The following is a 26778-nucleotide window of genomic DNA, read 5'->3' as shown; positions in this document are numbered from 1 at the left end:
AGGACTGCCCTACAGGGGGCTTGAGGAGCCAGAGAGAGACAGTACGGAATCACCCTTTGTTCTCCACAGCCCACGTGGAATGCGTGAGGATGGGGCAGGCACAGCTGTTTGAACTGGAGTGACAGAGCAGCAGGTGGGCACTCTGACCCTTGGTCCTCTGTCATGGCCTTTCTGTGAACAGAACTCAGCACCAGCAGCCCAGCCTCAGATGAGCCGTCCTCTTCACCTTTGCTGCCTTGTTCCTTTGAGCAGCTCTGGAAGTCTCTGTGGTCCAATCCATGGCTTGACTGGACCATGGGAACTCCTGAACATCCTAGGATCTGTGCCATTTTAGTGCCTGACTCCGCAGCTGCTTAGGTGTCTCAGCCGCTGCTGAGCCCCTGTAATCTGTGAGGAGCCAGAGACAGTGAGAGAAGCCCCAGAGGCCACAGTCCCTAATCTGATCTAGCTGGAATCATCTCTAAAATTGTTCCACCTCATTTTTTTAAATTGGATTTTTAATGACAAAAGTAATGCCTGTATATATGCCCACTGTCAAAAATCCAAACAAGATAGAAGTCTATAAAGTAAAAAGCAAAAGCCTTCACCTTCGCTATTACCCCATTCTGCACCCAGAGGTAAATTCTAGTCAACAGAGCCACTGTGAGGACAGTTTGGCTCATTTCCATTCAGATTTTGTTGGGGTGTGTGTGCAGCAAATTTGCACTCACACATGTAAATAAACATATTGCTGGGTTTGACTTTTTTAAACTGGAGCATACTCCATACAGTCGATATGTTTTTAAATTTAATAATTATCAAAGAAATCTTCCCATGTCTTACTAACTTAGCTTTATTTTTTAACAACTACATAACATCCCAGTGTACATATATTCTATAATTTATTTAATAGTTTCCTGCTGAAGAAAATTTAGATTGTGCAATCTTTGATATTAAAACAGTGCTGCAGTGAACGTCTTTGAACATACATCATTGTGTGCTTGGAGTAATGTTTCTCAGGATGGATTCCTTTGTTGGGTCAAGGTTGTTCAATTTTAAATGCCACCTCTTTGAAGTCATCCTGTTTAACAAAGATTATTGAGCACCTACAAAGAGCTGAGCTCTGGGAATGCAGAGTTGGGTTTTTTCAAGTCTCTCCACCCCGGGCTTCAAAGAGTGCCCTTATTGGAGGGGGTGGGACAGGGCATCGACAAATAGAGGGGCTTCTCTTCCAGCACGCTAGGTGCCCTGAGGAGGCAAGGCCCCGGGAAGTGGGGATGAAAGAGCTGTTGATTCTGACGCGGATCGGCCAGGCTGCGGGAGGAGGGAGATGCCAAAAGGTGTGCCTTCTTCCTCCTCCCAGGAGCCTCCTGCAAGGCTGGGTATTCAGGAAGAAATTCGTTCTAAAGAATTATGAGGCTCCTGCATTTTCTCGTCCACAAAGAAGGAAAGCTCAGCTGTGCGCCCTTTCCTTCCCTCCTCTTGGCACTTTCTGATTGATGATTGGAAATGATGGCAATACATAAACTATTTTTCTTTTTATTTTATGACCTGGTAATAGCAGTAACATATTTCCAGTAAATGTTTTCTATCGCAATAAAAAAGTTGTAACAGGACTAGAAATGGGTATAGTTAAACCCTAAAGAAATCACACTTTCGGAACTGTGGATTGAGGCAGTAACTCTGTAAATCATTTAACTTAGAAAAGGCCCCCTCCCCAAACAAAAAATCAGGGCAAGCAGCTGGTGTTCACATTTCGCGCTTGTCAGATAGGTACTTGCAAGTTAGGGCAGAGGGGGTGGGGAGGCGTCAATTTTGACCCCCTCAGAACAGCTACCTCCTCTGTCTTCCCTCCTAGTCCCAGAGCCTACATCTTCACTTCTTTCTGAACTGATAAATCATCTCAACCTTACGATTTCTTTTTTTCAACCCAAAGGTCAAGAAGATTGTAGAATATTCTTTCTGGAATACAGCTCGGTAGTGTGGTTACGAGCACAGGCTCTGGAGTATCATGCCTCATCCTGGCTCACCGTGGGCACGTGACTCAACTACTTCACTTTTTTTATCTTCTCTGTAAATGGGGGTTATAATAGGGCCCGCCTCCTAGAATTTTATGATTCAGAGAGCCAATGCGTGTAAAACACTTTGTTAAGGGCCAGGAAGGACCTCAATGTCAGTCACTGTTGTTTTCAAAAAGGGCAAATTGAAGATTTGGTTAAATTTACATAGAGTTCTAACAAGTGACAGTTACGGAGTGTTTACACTATGTTACACATAGTCTTTGGAGTTACTGCATGAAGGTTTAGATCACCTAACTTGCTGAATGTCGCATAGCTTCTGAAAGAGCCAAGATTTTCATCCAAGTCTTTTTGACACCAAAACTCAGGCTCTAACAACATGTCCACCTTCTAGGGTTTGATACTCGCTAGGAGCAGAGATGGTAAAACTTGGAGCAGTTCTGTCTCACTCCAGACGTGGCCTCCTTTGGCTGATAAAGATTTGGAGTGGAATGTTGAGCCTATGCTCTCAAAACTCAAGGACCAGGTAGAAAAAGAAGCATTTCCTTTCCCTAACTGCAGGCAGAGCAGCCTTCCCCTCCGCTGATCCTTATTTCGACTTTGTTACTCTTAGAGGATGAATAGCGGCTGCTGCTTCTGTGTCTGGTGTCCTTAACATACTCTAAAAATTAGGACTTTCCCACCCTTTGTAATTTCTGATTCTAGCTGACACCTCCGTTAATGGTCCAGTGCAAGCTTTCTGTCGACTTGAGGACTACTGTGTAAAAGTGGTTTTGCTGTCCTATCAATAATAGTCATAATTTCCCCAATACTCTCATCAGCAGTGAATTGAGTCTTGCAGCAAAGAAATGGAAACCCCAGCGCAGTGGTTTTAAAGTGATTTGTCTTGTAGACGGCGTCTTATTTCAGTAAAATCAGGTCAGTGCAGCACTGCTGGGTCAGACTAAGTCTGATGAAAATTAGTTGGAGGAAATTGATCATTCGAACCTTAGGTTATTTTTAGCTACTTTAGCTTTGTAATATCTCTTTTTTAATTTATTTCCATTTGTTTTAATAAACTTTAGCCATCATTGTCAGGCAAATTAAACGCCTTCTCAATTTCAGCCAAGCCTTTGATAAGTGGTAAGACTGCTCTCTCCCCACCCCACAGTATCAGCTTCCTTTCATGGCTTTGGGGTTTGCTGTAGGGTAGTTATGGCATTGTTTAAACACTTAAACCCACTCCTCATCCTCTGGCAGCCCCCTTTCTGGGGTTTGTTTATTGCACAGACTGGCCCCTTGACCAGTCTGTTCTTCATTGCTATTGAAAGTTAATGGGGGCAAAATTGCATTCCCAAACATTCGAACCTGAAGTGGCCAAGGCCGAACTTAGTTGATCTCTGGTGATCGGTTCAATTTAGTTACGATTTTTTGCCATTAGGCTGGGGTTGAATGATGGTGATTTGGTTGAGGCCAAATGTCTGAAGAAAATTGGCTCTCTGATAAGAGTGCTGTTATCAGAGGGGGCTACCTTCTCATTTACATTTAGATGAGTATTGATTATTTATTTACTCAGAGAAGTGAGATTCGTTTCCAATCTTATCTTTCTCGTCTCTGCTTGTCAGCAGAAAGAGAGATAGAGCTCCTGACATCAGGCCAAGATAACAGCACTTTGTAGTAAAGATAAAAGTTGGAATGGGCCTTTTTCTAGTCTTGACTGAAAGGATAAGTTTTAAAAATTAGAACTGATGGGTCATGCTTTCAAAACCTTTCCTGAAGGTTTTGCAGTTTAAGTAGGCAGGAGAATTGGTTTATTGGACCAGCCTTGGTCTTTCTTCTTTTGTAATAGGAATTGTATTTAATTCGATTATATTCAGCTGTTTCACCGAGAGCAAATTGTATATTGGCTCAGAAGAGGCTAAAGTGTGACCTTATTGTCATGTCAGCTTGTTCCTTTTTTATTATTTAAACTCCAAATTATCCAATCTGAGCCTCAGAGGGGGTATAAGCTACAGTGGTTATCACTCGAATATAATTCAGTGCTTATATTAAGATCAAGCAGAAAATGATTATAGTCGCCCCTAGAGGAAGAGTTATAAGCGATGGGACTGACACTTAACTGCAGACATTTTAGAAGAGCTGATGTTGGGTCTGAGCTCTCATATTGACAGCATCAGCTTGTCAGTGATGGCTTTGGCTCAGTGAGGAAATGGGATTCAGCCGGCCTGCCATAGAGCAGACAAGGTTTGGCACGATTCCCTTTGAATGGGTCTCCCTGCCACCAGTGTCCTGCAGCCCATTGTCAACAGTGCCACCAGAAGTCTTACCAAAATATAAAGCAATTATGTCACTCCCCGGCTCTGTAGCACCCATTGCTTATAAGAGAGAATCCAAACCTTGACAAACTGTCTGTGTCAAGTATCCCAGCTGCAGCTTCCCCTCAAACCCTCACCAAGCCTACTAGGCCTTTTTGACGCTGAATTTCCCTTGGTCCGTGTGGGCTATGCAGTAGCTCCTTGCCTTTGCACATGCTGTTTCCTCTAGGAATGCACTAATTCCCTCTTCTTCCCCTGCTCCAATTCCTCCTTCAAGACTGGGTTCAGATGTTTCCACCTCAACAAAGGGAAGTTCATTGTCCCCTCTTCTGTGTTCCCATAGCACCTTGTCCTGACCCAGGGAAGAATACTGTTGGGTATTTGTAACTTATCTGCTCACTTGTGTCTTGCCTCCCCAGCCTGCTTGAGGGTGGGGATCATTGATAATTCATCTGTGTCTGGGACATTGTTGATGCTCAAAAAAAGTTTAACTGGATGTATGGATGACATTATAACATCATATATCCTTTGATATCTGTGTTGCCATGGTTTGTTCTGTCACCATTTTTAGACTATGTTTGTAGGACGTGAGAGACTAGGGAGCTTGAGGGACCCTGGCTGCTGAACAAGTCTCTAATCTGAAATGCTGCCTGTGGCTTAAAAGCAAGCTAGTTTAAATGGATATGTTCCCTTTCCCACCCCACACGCCCACCTTGGACACCTGTGAGAGAGGATCTCTGCTTTGATGCCAGCATTCCCTGCCACTGTGTCTCTGCCCTTAATGGGGCTGTTAGTCTTTTGTGACTTTGGGGGTAGGGATCTGCCTACACCTCATGGCAGCCTGTCCTTGCAGTAATAGCAACCATCACCAAGGGAGTTGAGGGTTGTCTCAATCCTCACAGCAGCCTTCTGAGGGAAGTTCAGTTATCCTCGTTTTACAGATGAAAAAATACACAGAGATTGAGTAACTTTCCCAGAAGGCATTGTTACTCCCTGAGAGAGTACAAAGACCAGGAGTTTTCTGCTCAAAACCTAGCCTTGCCTCTTATTTGCTCACACTTAACCTTCTTCTGGCTACTTTCAGATTAAAGCAGCTCTTTAAGTTGGTGAATGGAAGATAGTTGACACAAAGGCGTATCCAGGAAAGTGTTCAGCCTTTGACTTTTATCATTTTTCCTCAGACAGGAGGTCCTCAAACTTGTTCTGATGCTCAGCAGTCATAATGATAGGTTAATTCACTTATATCCCACTTCAATCCAGAATCGTTTGGAAAATGTACGTTATTATAGGAGGATAAAAAATACATGAATTAAAAACTACACAACGGGAAATGGCAAATAAAGATCCAAATGATTAAATAACACAGAAACATGTGTCCAGTCATCACAGTCGGGTCACACATTTAGTGCTGAACTTCCTAATGGGCAAAGGAGAAAGGGACACAGTATCAGTTAGTTACATGACTTAGGTCCAAGTGTCTAAAAATACAAAAGAGTAAGCCCATTGATTGCTCCAAGGAAGTACAGCTCATCCTGCTTCCAAGGGCTGAAGGAAGTTTCTCCCATGGGAATTTAGGAATAAGGCACAGAGTGATGGAGGCGGTGGTATGGCTCCTCTCTCTCTGGGCTTCTGCACTTGTTTCCCATTGGATTTGCACCCTCAGCTGGCTCTCTGTTGTTAAGGAATTGCATACTAAAGCCTTTTATGTTTCAGTCAAGAATTAAAGGGATCATGTTGAGGAAACTGGACTAGCACGTATGCATCACCCACCCAGCAGATACTACAGATTATCTTTGAAACTTCTGTGCTGAGGTGCTTGCTTTGGGTTTACAAAATCCCATAAAAGTCCTGCTCCAGTATTAGAACTTGGAACCCTCCCAAAGTGCCCAGAGCAGTCTTTTGTTCTAGCCCATTTGGTGGCCTGGTGTTACTGCAATAAATGTGTCACTGAAGTGCCCGACAGATCTCTTGTCACTGCAGAGGAGCTGCTTCCCAGAATCTCCCTTTTGTGCTTCCATGCTCTGTGAAGTGCAAGGCTTGTGGCTTCAGGAGCAGCTGTGACATTTTAAAACCTCTTTCCAAAGGGTGGATGTTGCCTTGAGAACTATGTCCTGTTCAGTGTGAAAGAGCCTTTTATAGTTTATATAATAATTTCTTTGGCAGAAGTATATTAATAGAAACTGACCTCACAGCTTGTCTTTTTTAAATGGTTTTGGACGCTGTTTTTTCTTTCCTTTCGTGTCAGCTGCCTTAAAATTAAACAAGCATTCGATAGAAACTATCGTTTGATAGATAGTAGATCTCGGTTGTCATAATCTTGACCATCATCAACAGACATTTATCAAGCACTTGTCACGAACGAGGCACCATGGTTCATATGTAACGTAGAGAATGCAGGCCCAGGCAGCCCTGGGGTGAATCCTGGTCCCACCACTTCCTGTGAGGCATTGCGCAAGTTACTTAGGCTAAATCACAGAACAGAGTCATACTCTTTAATCCTAGGGTGACAGTAAATTAAATGATCTATATAACAGGTCTAGCATAGTACTTGGCACACAGTAGGCCCTGTTAAGTGATCTGTTAGTATTGTTATAGTCTGATGATGAGTGATGATGGCTGACACTTAAATAACACTATTAATGCATCAGACACTGTTCTAACTGCTTTACAACTGTTACTCATTGAATCCTCAGACAAACCTTTGAGGACTCAGCCAGGACCAGCCCGAGGCAATCTGGCCCCAAGTCCATGGCGTGCATCATCACACAGTATTGCTTCTCATCTCTACCCTGCCTCTCATTACACAGTATGGCCTGAAGTTATCAATCTGCCTTTTCAGAGGAAAATGTGTGAAATAGTCATTCTGTGTGAAGATAAGTTATCCAATGTTTGGGCAAGAATGAGGAGACAACTTGATATTTGGAACAGGGAATTTTCCATTTGGTTTAAGTCTCTCATCTACAGTTTAACCACCCTACCTTCCCCAAAGCTAAAACCCATCAGTCCTTTGCTGAGTTCAGAAGTGGGTTTCCAAGTTGTTATTTGGCTTTTAGGGAAGAGCAGAGAGTACCGAGAGCAGATGACACTCAAAATTTCAGTTACTAACAAAACTAGGCACACATGGGAATATTCTTAAGGAAAGGTGGGAGGGAGTCTTCCTGAATGGATGGACAGATAAGGTGATTCTGTCCTCATAAGGGCCCGGGTACAGCCATAGCATGGGCTATTTAGTATGTGTGAATTTCCTTAAATTCTTTCAGATCATTTTTCATTTTGAATTTATAGAAACCAGAAGTTAATTGACTCAGAACCCAAATGAACCCACAAATCTATAAAAATCTATACTTATGGTATAAACTATGGCCTCTTTATAATTGGCCAATAGTTTATAGTTTGCAAGAGGAAGAAACGTTCAGAAGATAGGCTTTAGAGTCAAAGATCCTTGGGTTTCATTTTCCCGTTTCTACTTCCTAACTTTGAGATCTTGGGCAAGTTACTTTGCCCTGCCAACCTCCAAGGTCCCAATCTGGCAAATGGGAATAATACTCTCTAAGAGTTACTGTGAGGATTCAGTAAGGTAACGTATGTAGAGTGCTTCTAGTATCATGGTCATTCATTAAATGAGAGTCATCATCATACTAAACTTCAAGGGGAAAGTCCTAAAGCTACTTTCTGGAACCAGACTATTTCAACAGAAATATCTGCAACACCCAAGGACAAGAAAGTAAATGTTGAGTGATGGCATTTACAGCTTTGACAGTGATGCAGGGACTTGTGTTTAGGGATACAGGACCCTTCTTAGCACTCCCTACCTCCCCTGGCTTCTTCCCTCATCCATGTTTCCTAGGCAGCTGCAGTGACTGGAAGGAGAAAGTGTGCAAAAGAGACCAGCCTGAAGTACACCCTAATGCCGCCACTGGTTGGCTCCCAGCGATCAGGAAAGGGGTGGTTTACTTACAGTCCGGCTGTCAGGCAGGCAGCTCAAGAAGCCCAGTGACCTGTACACTGCACTCGAAGTCACAGTAAGCATTCTAGGTTGCAGGGTTGCTTACGATGAAAATATCGATCTACATAAACAAATAGTGTCTAGTTTTGATTAAATTTTGTATATGACACAAAGACCCATTGGAGACGCCATGATATGTGATGATTATAGTATCCTCAGAAAAATGGCATGGTAAGAAATCAGAGGACTTGTATTGTATATGATGTTTAGTAAATTATAAAAGTAGCCTTTATTATAGAAATGTGAAAAATACAGAATAACACTAAAGAAAAATAAAAACACTCATTTTCTCACTGTCCAGTATGACCACTGTTCACATTTTGGAAACAACCTTTCAGTATTTTTCCCCGTGTGACTTTACATATATTTTTCATAATTGCAGTTATCCTGCACATATTTTGTTATAATTTTATTTCATAAAATAGCATATTATAAACATGTTTTATAAAATTAAATATTTTTACATCATTACTTTTAATATTTCACAATATTTTGTTTAACTGTATTTTTCACAATATTTTATTACATCTAGGTTTTTCCCTGTTTTTAGCTATCATGAAAAAATGATTTATTGTAGCTAAACTTTGTACCCAGATATCACTGAAAATTCATAGAAGCGGATGTCAGTGCCTTACACACAGCGTTACTGAGAGTTATTGGAGGTGAGACAGTCAGAGCTTATTTAATAGGCCAGTGTCTTAGAAAGCAGCTCTCTAGGTTCAAGGGGGACTCCCCCCAGTGGGCTGAGGACGCCCACAGCTGTGAAAGGTGGGTGGTAGGGAAGGTGCATAGGAATCTCTCACCAGCTAAGTTTTCTTAAAGTTCAGCTGGGCATGATTTTCCTGTGATTACTTCCACCAGTGAATGTGAAGGCATGCAGTGATCAGCAGCAGACATGCCTGGCAATTGACAAATGTTGTCACTGACAGGTGACAGGTAGCAGAGACCAAGAATTATCTGCATTTCCATACCTTTATGTGCTTAGTCTTTTTGAAATTAAATTTAATTATGTATAATGTTGAAATACAATACATTCTTGACCTGAATACAGAGTATGAGAGTTTATAAGAATTGTGCAGACTTCTGAGCATGTACTTGCTTAAATACACAGTTATATGTGTTTTGAGCATTGTTTACTTAATAAAGGTTTAAAAGCTGTAAATATCATAAAAAGAACTGAATGTAAGAACTCAAAACTGGCAGAAATGCTGATGAAATTAAGTTAAAGAAAAGTTCAGATATACCATGGAACTACAGTGCCACAGATGAACATAGACTATGGGAGAGGAAAATGACTTGAGGTGAGCGAATTGCCTTCAACTGATGAAGAAGCACTGGTTAAGTTGACAGCAGGTCAAGGACATATCTAAAAGTACTGGTTCCTCCTGGGAGGCCTCAGCTCCCCTCAGATCGCTCACACCTCTCCGCTGTCTGACCACACACGCCTTTCTGGTCAAAACAATGAGACAGTTCCTTACGCCTCTAATCTTTTCAATAACCATTAACAACAGGAGCAGTCTTTTGAATCTGATCATTGGACCCATTAGGTGTTATCTGAGAACAAGATTGTCATTTGGCTTGACAAAGAAATACAGGAATAAATGTATAAAATGTCCCAGTGTTTTATTAAGATCTGCCAGAACCCCCTGTGTGAGGATAGCCAGTATTCCTGTTTCCAGGATTATTAAACCTTTGTCTTTGTGTTTTCACAAATGTTTCAATAAAAACATGAGTCAGCATCCATTGTCCTATAATGATAACCCAGAAACCTGAGATTTGTTTTAACCTCATCTGATTTTTAAATTTTATTTTAATTTTTGGAATATCATGTTAGAGTTCTAAACATACCTTATTCCTGCTCAAATTGATTGTTCATTGCTATATAATGATTACTAATAACTACTTTTGTAGGAATGTGTAGTTACTAAGTATTTTTCCTTTCTGTACTTATTTCTTTATACTTAGAGTATGTCATTGCCACTGTTCATAATAACCCTTCAGGGTATAAGTATTCCTTATTAGGGAACAGGCTCAGAAAAGGGTAGGTTACATGCTCATATCTGAGAAACCATGTACCACATTGCGATTACAGGTCAGCCTGACCCAAAGGCCATCTACCTCTCACCTTGTTTCAGGGAGAACTGAGCAAAAACAGACTTGATAGTAGAACAGACAAGTGTGTGAAACCTTGTGTGAAAAATATCCAAACTCTCCCCATCCTGGATAGCTAGACCCTCAAGACAGACTTCAGCATTTTCCTAACGCTTTAACAGCTTTTTGCCAGTATGTGGTGTTTTTACAATGTAAAGTTCAGTGTTTCAGACTTCCTCCCCTCCTCCTGCCCCTTTGATCTTCCAGGCCCTCAGTACCGCCTGGAGAAGCAGAGTGAACCCAATGTCGCCGTGGACCTGGAGAGCACTTTGGAGAGCCAGAGCGTTTGGGAGTTCTGCCTGGTCCGCGAGAACAGTATGTTGGCCTCCTTGCTCCATGTCTGCTTTGTCCGTTGTAAACGTGCTTAGAAGTCATGTGTTTGGGGACACTGGTCTGGCTTCCCTAGGCAGATTTCAAGTGACTGTTTTCCAAGGCAGACCTCAGCCTTCCTGCCAAAAGTGTATCCTGAGGTGAAATGATTGATTTCATGCTTTTTGGTAAAAAGACTGCATCCTGTTTAGTTCTCTGTGATTAATATTTTTTTATTAAACTGTATCTTCCTAAGGTAGGATCAGTCCTGGAAACAGCTTAGAAATATGAGGCCTTTTCTCAAGCAAAGGCAATTTTGTATATAAAGCAACTGGCCCTGTCAGTATCACTGTTCAGATATCAAGTTTTGAAAATTCTGACTGTGTGTACTCTTAGCAGGAGGCGTGTAGGAGATCCTGGTGCTATCTTGCAAGCCTCTTTAAAACTTCAGTTAATTTCCTTTTATTCTCCCTTTAGTGTTCCCAAGCTGTGAATCTTTGCCATTCCTCACCTCCGTACTCCCATTGACTTAAGGAGCAAGTGACATGTGAAAATTGAGATTGTGATAGCCAGCTCTCATGGTCATTCCTGCTCCCGGGCCTTTACACAGGCCGTTTATTCTGTGCACAACACTCTTCCCCCTACTCTGGCTAACTGTTTGTTATCCTTCATCTCAGTTTAAATGTCACATTTTCAAAGAGGCTATCTGTGCTCTCCCTGCCCCCCTTCATTTGGGTCCCTCATTATATTCTGTCATAGAACATACTACTTTTTATTCATTGCATATATATTTTTGTTCATAATTATATATTTTTCTCAGTGATCTTTTGATGTCTATTTCCCCCACGAGATTTTAGGTCTGTGAGGGCATCCCTGATCCACACCAGGTTGCCCTTCATTAATTCAACTAATATTTACTCCTCACCTACTATAGGCTGTATACTTTAGGAGCTTTGTAAATATATAGGGTGAGGCAAAAGTAGGTTTGTAGTTGTGAGTATGTGAAACCGTTTATTCTTGTATTATTTATTCATTATATTATTTTCCATACAAACTACTCTAAACCTACTTTTGCCCCACCCTGTAGATTGAATGAGTGAATGAATAGTAGTTTTTCCGTCATGTCACTGACCGTCTAAGCAAGGCTGCTGCTCTTTGGCCAGGGCCCCTGACAGCCTCTTCTAGAGAGGCATGTGCAAAACTCACCAGGAAGGTGAAATGTGCTCTTTACATTTAGCAGCAAATTCTCAAAGGCAGAAGGTTGGTGTCCCTGAAGTCTGTAACCAGTTATAAGTATCTTATATAAATACACAAAAAAATAAAAATCATTTGGATTCTCAAATGGTCTAAAAACTTCAAATAAGTATTAAACAAGTCAGGTATTTTAAAAAGAGTCCTCATTGCTGGGGAGAATACAGGGAAATGGGTATATTCATACACTGGTGACTATAGTGTAAGTGAACATAATGTATCTGGAAGTATCAAGAGACCTAAAAATGTTTACTCAACATTTCTGCTTTTGGAATCTGTCTTAAAGAGAAAAGATTTAAAATGCAACAAAGATTTATGTATAATGATAGGTGTTAGATGTTTATAATATTTGTATATAGGACATCTATATAGTATTCCTATATGGGAAAATTATGTAGGTCATCACCTTTTGGTAAAGTCAGACTAAGTAATTTGAACAAGTTCTCCCGCTGAAAGTAACTTAAAGCTGATTAAAATATACAAATCATAGAAAATTACTAATGACCGATATCTGGGAGAAGATTGAACTAAAGAGGTGAGATGAATACCTACATCCAATCTTGTCCTGATATCATTTGAATTTGAAGGCTGCAGTATTTAAAGAAAATTTTACAGCCTTTAAGTTCATGTATTACAAAAGAAGAAAGGCCAAAAAGTAATAAGCTAAGCATTTAGCTCAAGAAATTATAAAACAAAACAAATAAAAACCTAAAGAGAGTAAAAGGAAGGCAGCCATAAAGACAAGAGCAGAAATTAATGAAATAGAAAATTTAGGGACATCAAAACCAAACACTATTTTTTGAAAAGACTAACAAACTTGCTGAACCGCTGAGGAAATGGATCAGAAACTTGGAAGAGAAACAGATAATAGAGAAACACAAATAGTAACAGGAATATAAGAGGTACACTACAGATCCTATAGTCATTAAATAGATAATATAGTGTTATTTTTAAAAACTCCATCCCAGAAATTGTGAAAATGTAGATAAAAAAGGAAAAAAAAAACATAGAACAACTTACCAAAATTGACACAAGAAGAAATAGAAAACTTGAATGTTCCCATAACTATTTTGAAAATTTGAGTTCATGATTAAAAACCTTCCCACAAAGAAATCTCAGTCCCAGACAACTTTACTGGCTAGTTCCATCACTTAAGGAAGAAACAGCTTGTCTTACATCAGCTGTTCCAAAGAATAGAAAAAGAGGTTACTCTCCAGTTCATTGTAAGAGGCTGTCACAATCTTCTTACCAAACCCTATAGAGACCACACAAGACAGGAAATTTTCAGACTAATCTTCTATAAATGCAAATATCCTAAACAAAATATTAACAAACTGAATTCAGCATTATATTAAAAGAATATAACATCCCCACGTTGGTTTTATTCTAGGAGTGCAAGGTTAGTTTAGCAATAAAAAATCCTATTCAGTGTAATTTGCCACAGTAACAGATTAAAAGGAGAACCGCCGTCTCAGGAGATGTGGAATGTTCTTCAGTCATTATAAGTTATGTTTACCAAGAGTTTTCCTTATATCAAATGACTTTGATGTAATAATGTTTTACAGAGTTGAGATTAGTCTCACTGTGTTATTTTGTATCCTTGGACAGTTTAACTTCTCTTGGGTAGTTTTATCTGCCCTCATAAGGTTGATTGGAGGATTCAGTGAGTTTTAATAATCATAAAGCTCTTAGAATGGTGCCTGGCACATAATAAACAGTAAATGTTAACTGTAATGAATAAATAATGAAAGAGCAGCATTCTGTGACTGACAGCAGATGGGCCACAGTTGTGGAGGTCTAGAATCATAGAACTCTCAGGGCCCTCGAGGAGGTGTGTGATGGGGGGAGGGAGAAAGAGCGGGGAGCGGGCAGGTCTGTAGGTCTGTGCCACAGGACCATAGAATTCGGAGCAGGGTGCTTTCCAGCCAGTGTGTTTTGGTGTTCCAGGAGAGATGTGCACCTTATAAGTAATACCATTTGTTGAGAAGACTGCCATAGGGTGGATGGATATAGTTTTTCAGTTTTTCTTCTGAGAAGGCCTCACTTTTTATATAAATGACATCAAAAGATATTTTTTAAATTTTTTATTCAGGCCTTCTATTGTAAGGCATTGCGCTAAACATTTTGAAAATGTGCTCTCTCGTAATTTTCACAACCACCCTGTAAGATATTCTAACTGTAGAGAAAGATGGTGATTTGCCCAAAGTTAGCTCGCTGGTAAATGATAGAACCAGAATTTGAAGTCAGCTATCTGATTCCAATGTCCACCCTGAGATTGATAAAACAACCCAAATTTCCAACCCTGAGGATGGTGATGACAATTGTCTTTATACTCTGAGAGAAGAAGCTTGCAAAGGAAACTGGTATGACAAGAGTTTCTGCCTAGGGGCTAAAAGTTAACAGTTGTGCTTGGATCTTGGCCTAAATAAGAAAATGACAAGCCAGAGTCCTTGAGCTTTCCAGTTTGGATTCCTGTCTGATAATCTTCTGCATCCTTCAGCCAGCTGTCTGCTGCAAGCTGGAATCAGCCCAGAAGCAAGCATGAGTACTTACGAAGAGGATGTCACAGTAGAAGACTGCCATTCTTGCCCAAGCATCTGTGTAAACCCTGGCACCAAACTGAGCCTCAGTTTCCTTTTCTTGCCAATGTTGCCAGTGACCTTTTACCCACTGATCCTATGTGGGTAACCCATCCAGCTCCTTAGAGGAAAGATGCAGCATGAACCAACTTTTTCTTTCCTCAGCTTTAAGACAGAAATGGGAATTTCCTATTGTCAGGGCTAAAGTAGGCCTGAAATTGCCCTGGCTTTATGGGATACCAAGGAAATGTGAGACACAGTGTCTTTCCTGTCTTATCACTCCCTAGCCTGTCCTTACAGGAGTGCAGAATAGTGCTTGAAGCCCAGTCTTTAGAATCGGGCAGACCCTGGGTGAACCACTACAGCCTCTGATGTTGCGCAAATCATGTCCTCTCTGAGCCTTAGTTTCCGGTGTAAATGGAGGTGGATTAGTCTCTTTTACAGATTTGTTGAGGTTTAAATGAGATACAAATGCTCTCCTTAAAACAGCCTTTTAGACCAGGTTGGCCATCATCTGTATCTTATAGAAGAAGAAACTGTTGCTTAGAGGGGTGATCTGTTCATCATCACATGAATAATAATTGGGGGCCTGGAAAACCATGTCTTCTGTCCATTAGTAAATCTAGTGAAACAGCTAAATCTAGTTATTTTATTTCCTAAGTAGAAGTTGCTACAGAAAGAGGCTTCAAGTTCTTGAAACATCAGTTGAACCTTCTTTTCAAGGAGACCTTCCATTGTTTCAGTAACTTACTGAAATTCTTTTTTTCTTTTTTTTTTTTAATATATCTTTATTGATTTCAGAGAGAGGAAAGGAGAGGAGAGAGATAGAAACATCAATGATGAGAGAGTCATTGGTAGGCCACCTCCTGCACACCCCTGACTGGGGATTGAGCCTGCAGCCTGGGCATGTGCCCTGACTGGGAATCGAACCCCAGTCGCCTGGATCCTAGGTCAACGCTCAACCGCTGAGCCACGCCTGGGGCCGGGCTGAAATTCTTAATTTAGTCTTTACAAAGGAAGGGCCTCAACTCGAGGCAGGCAGTCCCTAGATCAGTGGAATGTGGCAGGGGAGAGTACCTCTGGGTCTCAGTCTGTGGGAGCCCTCTTTCAGCTCCTTTAGTTTCCCCTGAAGACCCAGGAGAGGAGGCATCTCCTAGAGGCCTCCCCAGATCACCTGGCTGCCATTCCCTGGGTTCAGGTAGAGCCCCCTCCTTCCCTTCTCTGCTCACTGATTCTACTGGATGGATTTGCCCACTCCCACACTGGACTGTCCCCACCCCCCCCCCCAGGGCAGGAACCAAGTCTCAGTTCCCTCTGCATCCCGGTGTCTGTGGCCAGGTGTGGTTCATTCCCTTGGATGGAGTGAGCCTTCTGAGTCCCTGACCTCTCACTGGGACTCCAAGGGGCTTGGGTGAGCATCTTTATCTCTAGGGGCTGCTTCGTGGTGGTACTTGGGTTTCACGCCCCCCGCCCCCAGTACTACTAAATAAAAAAGGTGGGCGGGGAGGCACAGTACCCTTAGACAGTGAGTGACTGTTTGCTTTATCCTGGTGTGTTTCCAGCTCCTCTTCCTGGTGCTCATTCATGGTGAGCAGATCCCTCCTCCGTGTGTTTGTGCTCTGTGCCAGCCCTGGAGTCTCCCTGGTGGTTCCACTTGGCTTCTGGAGGCTTTGCCTTCTTCAGTTACAAATTACTAATCTCTCCAATTTCTGTCATGTGACTTAAAAACTGGGCCTTTAAAGCCTCTGTTATTATACCACACCAGCAGTCTTCAAATGCAAAAGAAAAATGTGATCGTGCAAATAAACTCTGTACAAACGGAGATGGCTGGAGGTGATCAGGCCTTATTTTAGGCTGAGTTTCTGCTGAAAGCCAGTTGCATGTCTGGCTTCGGTGAGGGAAAGTGTTCACTGAAAGGAATTTTCTATTCGGGTGAGTTTATTCAAGTAGAATTGGATAATAGCTCCCTGCTTGCCACATGCCAACAGAATTTAAATGAAACAGAAATAGTATCCCCTATGTGAGAATGAATATCTGTGTTTCTCTGCCTCCTGCCAGTTAGTTAATGTGGGTTGGTTGCTGGTATGTTGTGGGGGGAAAGCAAGGTGTTTGGAGCCACTGTGTGACCTTGGGTAAGTCCTTCTGTGTAAGCTTCATTTCCCCATCTGTAAAATGTGATGGTAGTCCCTACCCTGTGGGGCTGTTATGCAGATTAAATGAGATTGTGCACATTAAAAGCACATAGGTAAGTGCAAGGCACAATGCAAGTATTGACCATTCCTAGTGTCTCTCTGTCTGCCTGAGATGCAAGGCCAGCACCTGTGCCCAGAGACCCCAGCTAGTCTGCGCATGTGTGTGTGCTGGCCTTTTCCTTCCGTTATTCCTGTTTTCCCTCTAGCCTCTTAGACTTCCCACAGGCCCCTGTGGGCAACAGCCAGCACCAAGGGTAAGTGATACCTAGGCAAAAACCAGTGCTGACCTGGTATTAGATGCAAACTTGTGCCCTGTCCACACCTACTTCTTCAGTAGTGAGTGTTTGAATTGTGCTATGTGGGCTGAAAAATTCCACATGAATTGCATTTTTCACTCTCACCCTTTCTTGAAAGTTCCCCCCTTTTCATTTTATCATTAGGTAGTAATTAGTATTCAAGGGAAATTGGTCTTAATATATTAAAATTGGTTAAGTGCATTTAGACCTGTACCACAGCCAATGTCTTATTGGAAAATGTAATTGGGGACTCTGTGTATGTAATTAATTGAATTACAATTAAGAACTTTCATTAAGCGATACACTGGTACATTAGAGCAGTAAGGAAACATGTTTGACGAGCCACAAACCCCACATGGGCTCTAAGTGAGGGCACAGGGATTTGTATCCCATTGGTCGGCTCCTGGCCCCAGAATCCGCCCTGCAGCCCCTACTAATGCTTTGGTAATGGCATCGGTGACATTCCTGCAGTGACTCCCCTGATCAAGGTGGGTTCTTGCAGCACATGTGCGCTCTTTCTCCCTGGCACTGGAGTCAGGGAGAAATGCTGTATACAGTGTTGATCGTATGTCACAGTTCTTAGATATTCTATTATTGTAAACAAAAATTGTAACTTGACACGTAAGTTATCAAAAATGCCCAGGCTCCTTAGAAGACCCCATTACTTTTCCTGTGTTTCAAACCTTAGCACAGTCATCGGAGGAAGAGGAAGTGATGGGAATTCTGTCATCAAGCTAACTTCCAAGCAAACCTGGATGACTCAGTGGTTCAGACCCTCGATGGTCACCCTTCATCCTCTGAAGGGTGGTTGGCTTCGCTGTGGGCACATATTTGTTCACTCATCCCCCAGACATTGGTGGCATCATCCTCTGGGCCAGCCACTGTGAGTCAGATAGTGAGTAAGGGAAGAATGGTGCAGGACAAGGGACTGCTCAGGTGAAGTCCTTAGGAAGGAGCTGGCATACTTGGGAATGAATGAATGAAGTGGAGTGAAATGAGCAAGGAAGTGAGTGCTGAGAGAAGAGACTGAGGGATGGGCAGGGCCTAGAATGTGGAGCCTAAAAGCGCCCCCTTCCCTGATCTGCTCTTTTTAGAAATTCCACAAACCTGAAACCATTTCTTTCTGATCACCTTGTAAAACAGGATTACTCTGATTTACTGAGGGTCTGAAATCTCCCTATGGAAAGGCTCTAACTCCAAGTGTTTAATCAATTAGGCACTGGCAGCGGGATCTCTGTCCTGGTCGTAGCATGGCAGATTCAGGGAGGGCTGTATCCTACAGTGTGATCCCGGCGGCTTTGAAGAGATTAGTGCAGAGGGGTACGCATGTGTGCATGCGCCTGTGTTAAAGTATATCACCTATTGATTATTTTTTAGAGACCAGCAAAGATGACTAGTAGCCAAAGGGAAGTGTTTAATAGAAGAGAAGTTTGGGGCTTATAAGGCTTTGGGGACTTAAAAGGCCTTTGGAAGAAAAAAAAGTGGTGGCTGTAGAAAGCTAAGGGAGCTTTTCTCCATGACGACGCATGCATCCTGCTCTGAGTAACGAGAGAGTGTTAGGTTGTGTCCCTGGTTCTTTGTTCTGGCAAGGCCAGGCATGATTGGTTTCTCCTTAGGTACTTTATGGCCCATTCCCAGCCCATGTGAGGAACGTGTTTACACAAAGGGTTGTGTGGTGGTTAAGGAATTAATTTTTGGAATTAGACCCACCTAGGTGCAGTTCCTAGATCCAGCTTATACTGGTTATATGGCTATATTAGGATGACATTCTCTAAACTAGCAGGGGGTTCATTTAAAGGGTGTGAGAAGGTTAAATAAGCTAATATATTTAAAGCGCTAAGCATAGTGTCTGGCACATAGTAAACACTGAGTAGTAAATGTTAACTGCTATTGTAGTTGTTGAGGAAGGACCCCAGTCTGGTAATGTGTCTGAATGGAAAACTAGAAATGGTGTGTTAGGTTTGAGGTAAATACAAGGGATGGCATACAAACTCGTGTAGAGTTATGTTAGCCTATGTTGCAGCAGACTTCATTCATGCCACCAGTAGCATGTATTGAACATCTGCTGTGTGCTCTGTAGGATAGAATGTTCCTGCCTCAAAGGAACGCACCGGCCAGGAGAGAAGTGCAGGTGCTTATCATGGAAGAGGCTTACACCAGGGGCCGTCAGAGCTGCGGGGTTGCAGGAGAGGGGTCAGGGAAGATTCTAAACTAGACCTTGAAGGGTATAAATATTAAAGAGTGGAAAGGGCGTCTGGCCAGATAGTATAACCTGAGCAGAGTCCAGCTAAGCTGCAGCAGGGATGGTTCTATGTGGCGAGAGCAGTGAGGCTCCCTCCACCTCCCGCCATGTTGTTTTCATCTGCTCCTCTTCACACACATTTTGCTGCGGCCAAATGCAGACTCTTGCTGTTCCCTCTCTATGGGCTCACACTTTGGGCTTCATGTTTTCCCCACACTGTTCCCTCTGTGGATTTCCTACCCCCTTCCCGTCATCTGGGAGTCCTGCTCCGTCCCACGTTCCTCTAGCCCAGGAACAGGCAGCCACATCGTCATGCTACAGGGACTGTGAAGGTGAAGGTGTAACAGTGGCCACCGATCTTCTGGCTGAGTTACAGAATTGGCATCGACCCTTTTGGAGAAGGAATATTGGAGTTAATTTAACTTATAACTAGATTAGAGCTTTTAGACAGTCTAAGACTTATTGGACCAACCACAAAATGAAGTTTAAAGTCCCATGTAGTTTGTATCTCCGGACACAAAACATCTGCCAATAGCATACAGTAAGTTCATCTGAGCTTTGACTTAACGATTAATTAGTTAAAATTTGCCTTGATCACCTGACAACAAGTCTATTACTGAATATGTGTAAAAGCTTTCTATCTGTGTTTGTTGTCAGGTATGTAACACAAATACACAGCTGTACCTGTACTTTTATGTCCCATGGTTGTCCACATGGACACCCAGGGACAAGAAATCATGGCATAGGACATTAAAGGCAGTGGTTCTCAACTTTTTGGTCTTAGGACTGCTTTACACTCAAGAATGAGTGTTTGTTTACTGGGTTATATCTACTTATTAGGAATAAAAACAAATTTTTTAATATTTATGAATTCATTAAAAAGGCAATAAATTTTTATGAAAAAATGCCTGCTTAAAAAATTTAATGAGAAGAGTAGGATTGTTTTATTTTGTTTTCTTTCCCTGAAGAGCATTTATTTTCATTTCATCAGGAAATAAATTATTGACTAATCACCTGAACCAGTGGGCACTGTTTTATATTTTTGCAAATTTCTGTACTGCCTGACCTTATGGAAGGTACCTGGATTTGCGTATCTACTTCTTTTTTTCTTTTTTTTATTTGAGGGAGGGAGGGAAGAAAATAACAACAGGAACATCAATGTGAGAGAGATACATGAAACCTAGGTATGTGTCCTGACTGGGAATCGAACCCGTGCCCTTTCGGTGCACAGGACGATGCTCCAACCAACAGAGCCACACCAGCCAGGGCCGCATATGTACTTCTGCATTCAGTCTGTTACAATACATTGTTTCAGTTGAAGTATATGAAGAAAACATGGCCTAACATAGGTTTTTGGAAAAGGGGAAGTATTTCAATAGCCTTTTCAGATAATAGTGGCTATTAATTTTCATTACTATACCAAAATTTGAATGATAGTTTCTTAAAGGTTAGCTGCAATGTGGACTCAGAGCCATGTCAGGGAACTTGAATTACTTTGTGCACTTGTAAGGTAATAGGTATGGAAAGGGCAAATAATGTCTTACTGTTGTTATGATGAAAATAGTATGGAGATTATGGAGCCCTGGTGGGTTCTTGGGGACCTCCCCCACAGTGAGGCCTGGACTGCCCTCCAGAACCACTGGCTTAAAGCTTACAATTGCCCCCAGTGTCCCCCCTTACTGCTGCTCTAGGGATGCGCTGAGGTGGGGACCTGGCCCAGCTCTGCCTCGGCCTAACAGCGGAATCGTGGGCAAGGTTTTGAGCCACTCTTGACCTGTGGGGTCAGAGTTAGGTTGAATCTACATCTCTGAACTCTGTGTCTAGTTCTTTCCAGTGTTGTTAAGCCCCAGGCCCACTTCCCAGCCCTTAGCTCTCTCTCAGTACCCCTTCCTCCCCTCCCCTCCCCTCCCCTCCCCTCCCCTCCCCTCCCCTCCCCTCCCCTCCCCTCCCCTCCCCTCCCCTCCCCTCCCCTCCCCTCCCCTCCCCTCCCCTCCCCTCCCCTCCCCTCCCCTCCCCTCCCCTCCCCTCCCCTCCCCTCCCCTCCCCTCCCCTCCCCTCCCCTCCCCTCCCCCTCCCCCTCCCCCCTCCCCCCTCCCCCCTCCCCCCTCCCTCCTCCCTTCCTCCCTTCCTCCCTTCCTCCCTTCCTCCCTTCCTCCCTTCCTCCCTTCCTCCCTTCCTCCCTTCCTTCCTTCCTTCCTTCCTTCCTTCCTTCCTTCCTTCCTTCCTCACTCTCTTGCTTTCTTTCTTTCCTCCCCCTCCCCCTCCCTCCCTCTCTCTCCCCCTCCCTCCCTCTCTCTCCTTTCCTCCCCCCCTCTCTCTTTTCAAGCTGTAGACTCCACCTGCCACCTCCTTCACCTCATCTCTGCTTTGCTTTGCCCCATCCTGCCCTGGCCTGGTTTTGCCATTAAGGTCTGTGTCATTGCCTGCACCTCCTTCCTAATTCCTTACTTCAGAGAGTCAAGCTTCTTCCTCTCTCCGCCTTCTGTCCCTAACCCTTTCTGCATTGGGATGTACTCTGTCATTCTTCCAGAGCCTGTTTGTCAGACCATTTGAGACCTGATGCCTGAGTCACTTTTAGGCCCCACCCCAAAATTTGATCTATTACAATACATCTTTGAGTTATTGCAGCTTGAGCGTTTTGACACAATACATTATGGTAATCCATGGCTCATGGAGACATTAACACTCCGACTTTGACAAAATACATCGTGAAGTCTTTGAAGGCACCATTACAATTTATCTTGTCATTCACCAGGAGACCCAGTTCAGCATTAATGTAGATGAACACAGTGTGGCTTTTGTTTCATTTAATTGCTTGTGACCTTTTTAATTGCTAATTTAACAAAATACCAAAGGGTTATATTTCAATTAAATTAACAGTTTGGGAGTGGTTTCTGTTAATATATTTATTTTTAAGACCTTCTGGTTATCTCTGCTTTTTACTTTGAGTAGATAAAAGTGTCTTCTCTTGAACAGAGGTGGGTTTTTAAATGTGAAGTTGATAGTACAGTAATGATTTTAATATGCATGTGAAGCAGTACCGAGCATATTTCATATGTGGCTGGGTTTGCTCCTTTCTAGAAGGATGTAAACAATAAAGGTGCATTTGCAAAGTCATAGAACTTTTCTGGTTCAAAACATACTTTGGTGTCATGATCTGCTTCTGAAGACCAGGAACCCTGCCTTGTCCTCACCAGTGTTCCTCCATAGTCTAGCATACTGCTGGCCCGGGGGGAGTGGTGGCAGGTTCATGGCTGACTGATCTGTGCACACAGGCATGCCCCCTCCAAGCAGCAGCACTCCTGAACCTACTTTGAGAAATGGCCCTGGAACTCTGAGACCCGAAGTTGTTCCATTCAGCAGATAACTTGCTTTGGAATGAGCAGCATGTATTGGAGGCACGTGCAGGGCTGTTTCTTCCTTCTCTGCTCCCCCAGGGGCTGTTCCCCTTCTCATCATAAAAGCAAACATGCCCCTGTCAGCTGGGGCAAGACTCAGAGCTCACCCAAGTATCAGGGGACCTAAATCCTCAGATGGGATGTGAATTTACACTGTCGGAGAGTAGAAGGTCAATGCAAGAAGCATTAGTGTGTGGAGCCAGCTACAGCTATATCAGTCTTGAACAAAATTAATATAAGGAAATTGACAGGCCTCGCTGGTTATTCCATAGCTTTAAGACCTCCACTAAAATCCTATCATCTCGTCTGCCCATTATTAACATTTCAGCAAAATATAAAGTTTTCATTAATCTCCCACAGCAAATTTAGGAGTGAAAACTGGCACTTGTTTGAGCTTTTAGGACTACATTAGCTGGTGTATTAAACAGAATATGTCATTCTTCAGTACTTCTGTAAGAAGCTAAATCAATTTCCAACTATATTTATGCACCACTTTATCTAAAAGCATCTGAATTATCATTTACAGCTAAGATGCTTTATTAGCAGCTGGCATTGAAATTGCTCAGTAAAAAATTATATGTCACGTTATAGTAATTTTTAAATTGGTTTTAATCCAACATCATAAAATGTAAAACTCTTAAGTGGAGGGGGGGTTGTTTTTTTAGTAGTTGGCATTTTAGCATAATGAGCTGTTACCTCTTTCCAAATCAAATACCTGCAATATTTAGAAAATACTAATTAGTAAAGAAAACAGAAGTTCCTGAACTAGGTTGCATCTAATAATGGCATTTTCTCAGAAAAGATGGCTTTAAATAATTTTTAAAACATGAAAGGATTTTAATATTGCCCAAAATTTTCCGCAATTCTCACATATAGAAAAAGTTCTAAAGTAGAAATAAATACATTTTGGCAGTTCGGTTTCAGTAAAACATGTATTGGAGAAAGTGAATGATTATTCTAAACTAAATTCTAGCCGGCCTTTCCATTTGAGATGTGGACATTACCCAGGAGACAGTGGTGATCATGATGATGGTGCCTCTATTCAAAATCATAGGTGTTCCAAAGAAGGGAAGCAGGGTTCCCAGTGGCTCTTGCAGACAACTGCAGCTCTGCTAATCCTAGTCACTCAGCCCCTCTGATCCTTCCTGAGGACATGGCACCTGGTACTCATCCAGTAAATTTTTATTGAGCACTTGCTCTATCCTGTGTGAGGCAGCACTGGGGTCTGGGCTACAATGGTGAGTAAAGCAGTCACTGTGCCTGCCCTCTTGGGGTTTGCAGTCTAATGGCAGAGGCAGATAATTACTCTCTGTGATAAGTATTCTGAAGGAAAATCCAGGGTGCGATAACACAGGAGCTGAGCTAGACTTGGGGGCCTGGGGTCAGGGAGTGTGCCCCTGCAGTGTCACTTGAGCTGAGCTCTTCAGGAAGAACAGGGAAGAGGCCTGGAGGAATAGACCAGGAGGGAGTGAAATGGGGAGAAGGTGACCCGGGCAGAGAGAGCAACATGTGCAAACACTAAGGTGGACTGTCCCAGGCAGCCGGTGAATGGCTCATTGAGGGCTGGGCTGCTCCTTATTGAGGGGAGGGTGTCATTATAGGGGCTAGAATGGTCCGGGCCGGGAATAATTGTAGTGTTTGGAAAGAGTGTGCACTTCCTAATACGTGGGTTCAATGTGAAGGCATCAGAAACCAACTTTTGCTTAAAAGTTTGCCCTGTAGCCCTGGCCAGGTTGCTCAGTTGGTCGGAACATATTCCCCATACACCAAAAAGGTGGTGGGTTCGATCCCTGGTCAGGGCACGTACAGGAGGCAACCAACGGATGTTCCTCTCTCCCTTCCTCTCTGTCAATAAAAACATACTCTCAGGGGAGGGTTAAAAAAGCAAAAAGCTCACCCTGTAAGCAGCACTGTGGGAAGGAAAGCACACAGTTGTATTTGTCAGGTTTCCAGTTACGTAACAGAATGCTCCTGTTTTATACCCAGTCCAGAGTTTTTAGCTACAACTCTGTCCCAAGGAGCTCTCTCTGGCTTTCCCTGTGGCCCCATCTGTAGGTGCCCGGTGCAAGGCGTCGGGCTCCCTGTTCTTGTTGGCCGCTGCTGAGCAGGCGCTCCCTCCCACTGGGGAGGGGCACCAGCAGCCGTACCTTCAGAGAACCACATTTCACACTTGGGGGGTGAGAGGTAACTTAGCTTTGCTTAGTGTTACCTTGACCCATGACTTCACCTCAAAGGCCTCGGATTCCCAAAGCCTCAGGTGAGGAATGACAGCTGGTTGCCATGAGGCTTAACGTGGAAAGAGCTTCACCGTGCCGGATGTATAGTAGCACTCATGCGTCCAGCCTTTGTTTATCTGTCTCCTTATTTAGCAGCATTTAGCTCTAGCGGGCTGGTTACCTGCACTGCTTGCAGGAGACAGAGATGAGTAAGAAACTTTCTTGGAGCCCGTCCGGGCGTGGCTCAGTGGTTGAGCGTCAGCCTAGGATCCAGGCGATCGAGGTTCAATTCCCGGTCAGGGCACATGCCCAGGTTGCGGGCTCGATCCCCAGTCGGGGGCGTGCGGGAGGCAGCCGATCAGTGACTCTCATCATTGATGTTTCTATTTCTCTCTCTCCTTCTCCTTTCCTCTCTCTGAAATCAATAAAGATATATTTTTTTAAAAAAACTTTCTTGGCCCCCACAAAGCCTCTAAACAGGACAGAGCCACCACTCAGCAACTCCGGTGCTAGGCTGAATGTGATCCTCTGTAACAGCAGAATAAAAGTAATCATGGCTGCTACTGATTAAGCGTAGAATGTGTTAGATTTTTAAAACACATTTTGACGTTCTGTGGATGGCAAAAACCAGGGTTCAGTGAGCCGGTCACTTGCCAAAGATCATATAGCAAGTTAGAGACTAGGAATTGAGCCCAACTCTGCCTGGTCCCAGAGTCCAGTATAAACCAACTGCTCTGGAATTCAGCAGAAGGTGGAGATGGAGCCAGCCTGCCTGGGTGGGGTTTTGACAGGTGCAGGGTAAGGCTAGAAAGGATGTTCTAGGCCAAGGGTACACATGAGCAAAGGCCCAGAAGTAGAAAAACCTGGATCTGTGTGCAGTCTGGGGAGTTTGGGAGTTGCTGAGAGAAGGTAGGTGTGAGAAATGACAAGTAAAATTGAAAATGTATGTTTCAGCCAGATTATGGACAGTCTTGAGTGCTTGGTTGAAAAAAGTGTGCATCATTTAGGAAGCCATGGGAAGCCAGGGATGATTTTTGAGTACCAGTCTTCTTCGTCGCCAGTGTCACATATCAGAGTACTTAGCATACACGGAGCTCTCACTAAACATTTGATGAGTGAATGATCAAAGCTTTAGAAAGATGAATTGGAAAGTCCTGTGGTGGCCGGATTGCAGAGGGAGCCTGGTGGCCAGAAGGCCAGTGAGGAGACTGTTCCAGACATTCAAGCGCGAGCTGTCCGGTGCCTGTACCAGCAGAGACTGGAACCAGGACAGCAAGCTGGTAAACAGACGGTTTGAGACTCGGAAAGCACAGGATTCTTCAAGAAGCATGGATTACTTTTATGATCAGGAAAATTAATATTAGAAAAAGAAATGAGAAATGGGACCACCCGTGCTTTGGGATTTTGACTTACTCTTAAGACTGAGAGTTTCTGGCTAGCAGTTTTTCTGTCCTTCTGTATCCCCACCGCCTAGCCAAGGGCCTGCCACAGAAGAGGCAGTGTTTGTGGAATTAATTGTTGAATGATTAATATGTTACCGTTCTCTGTTTACTGGAATGGCATTATTAAGTCATCGCTCAGCCTTTTCTTCTCCAAATTAAATAGCCCATATTATTTTAATTCATCCCAAAGCATTTTGAGCAGACACCATTTGCCAAGCCTCATGTATCTTTATGTGTTAAACTGCTTTTTCCTCCCCAGGTTCAAGGGCAGATGGGGTTTTCGAGGAGGATTCGCAAATTGACATAGCTACAGTACAGGATATGCTTAGCAGCCACCATTACAAGTCATTCAAAGTCAGCATGATCCACAGACTCCGATTCACAACCGATGTACAGTTAGGTAAG

The 26778-nt window shown here is 43.1% G+C and overlaps 1 protein-coding gene across 5 annotated transcripts in view; it reads left to right on the top strand.

Moving 5' to 3' along the window:
* The window catches only part of MAPKAP1 (MAPK associated protein 1), a 178576-nt gene that overhangs the window by 115872 nt on the left and 35926 nt on the right, over positions 1-26778 (top strand). For all 5 annotated transcript variants that reach the window (XM_016210973.2, XM_016210971.2, XM_016210974.2 and 2 more), the window contains 2 exons: positions 10656-10763; positions 26633-26773. In XM_016210973.2, the coding sequence (XP_016066459.1) occupies positions 10656-10763; positions 26633-26773 (249 nt within the window). The remainder of the gene's footprint in view (positions 1-10655; positions 10764-26632; positions 26774-26778) is intronic.

This window comes from Miniopterus natalensis, chromosome 12, assembly GCF_054644295.1.
Source record: "Miniopterus natalensis isolate mMinNat1 chromosome 12, mMinNat1.hap1, whole genome shotgun sequence".
In the NCBI taxonomy this organism is placed as follows: domain Eukaryota; kingdom Metazoa; phylum Chordata; class Mammalia; order Chiroptera; family Miniopteridae; genus Miniopterus; species Miniopterus natalensis.
The sequence above is the reverse complement of the archived record's forward strand: the minus strand, read 5'-3'. Positions and strand labels throughout refer to the sequence as shown.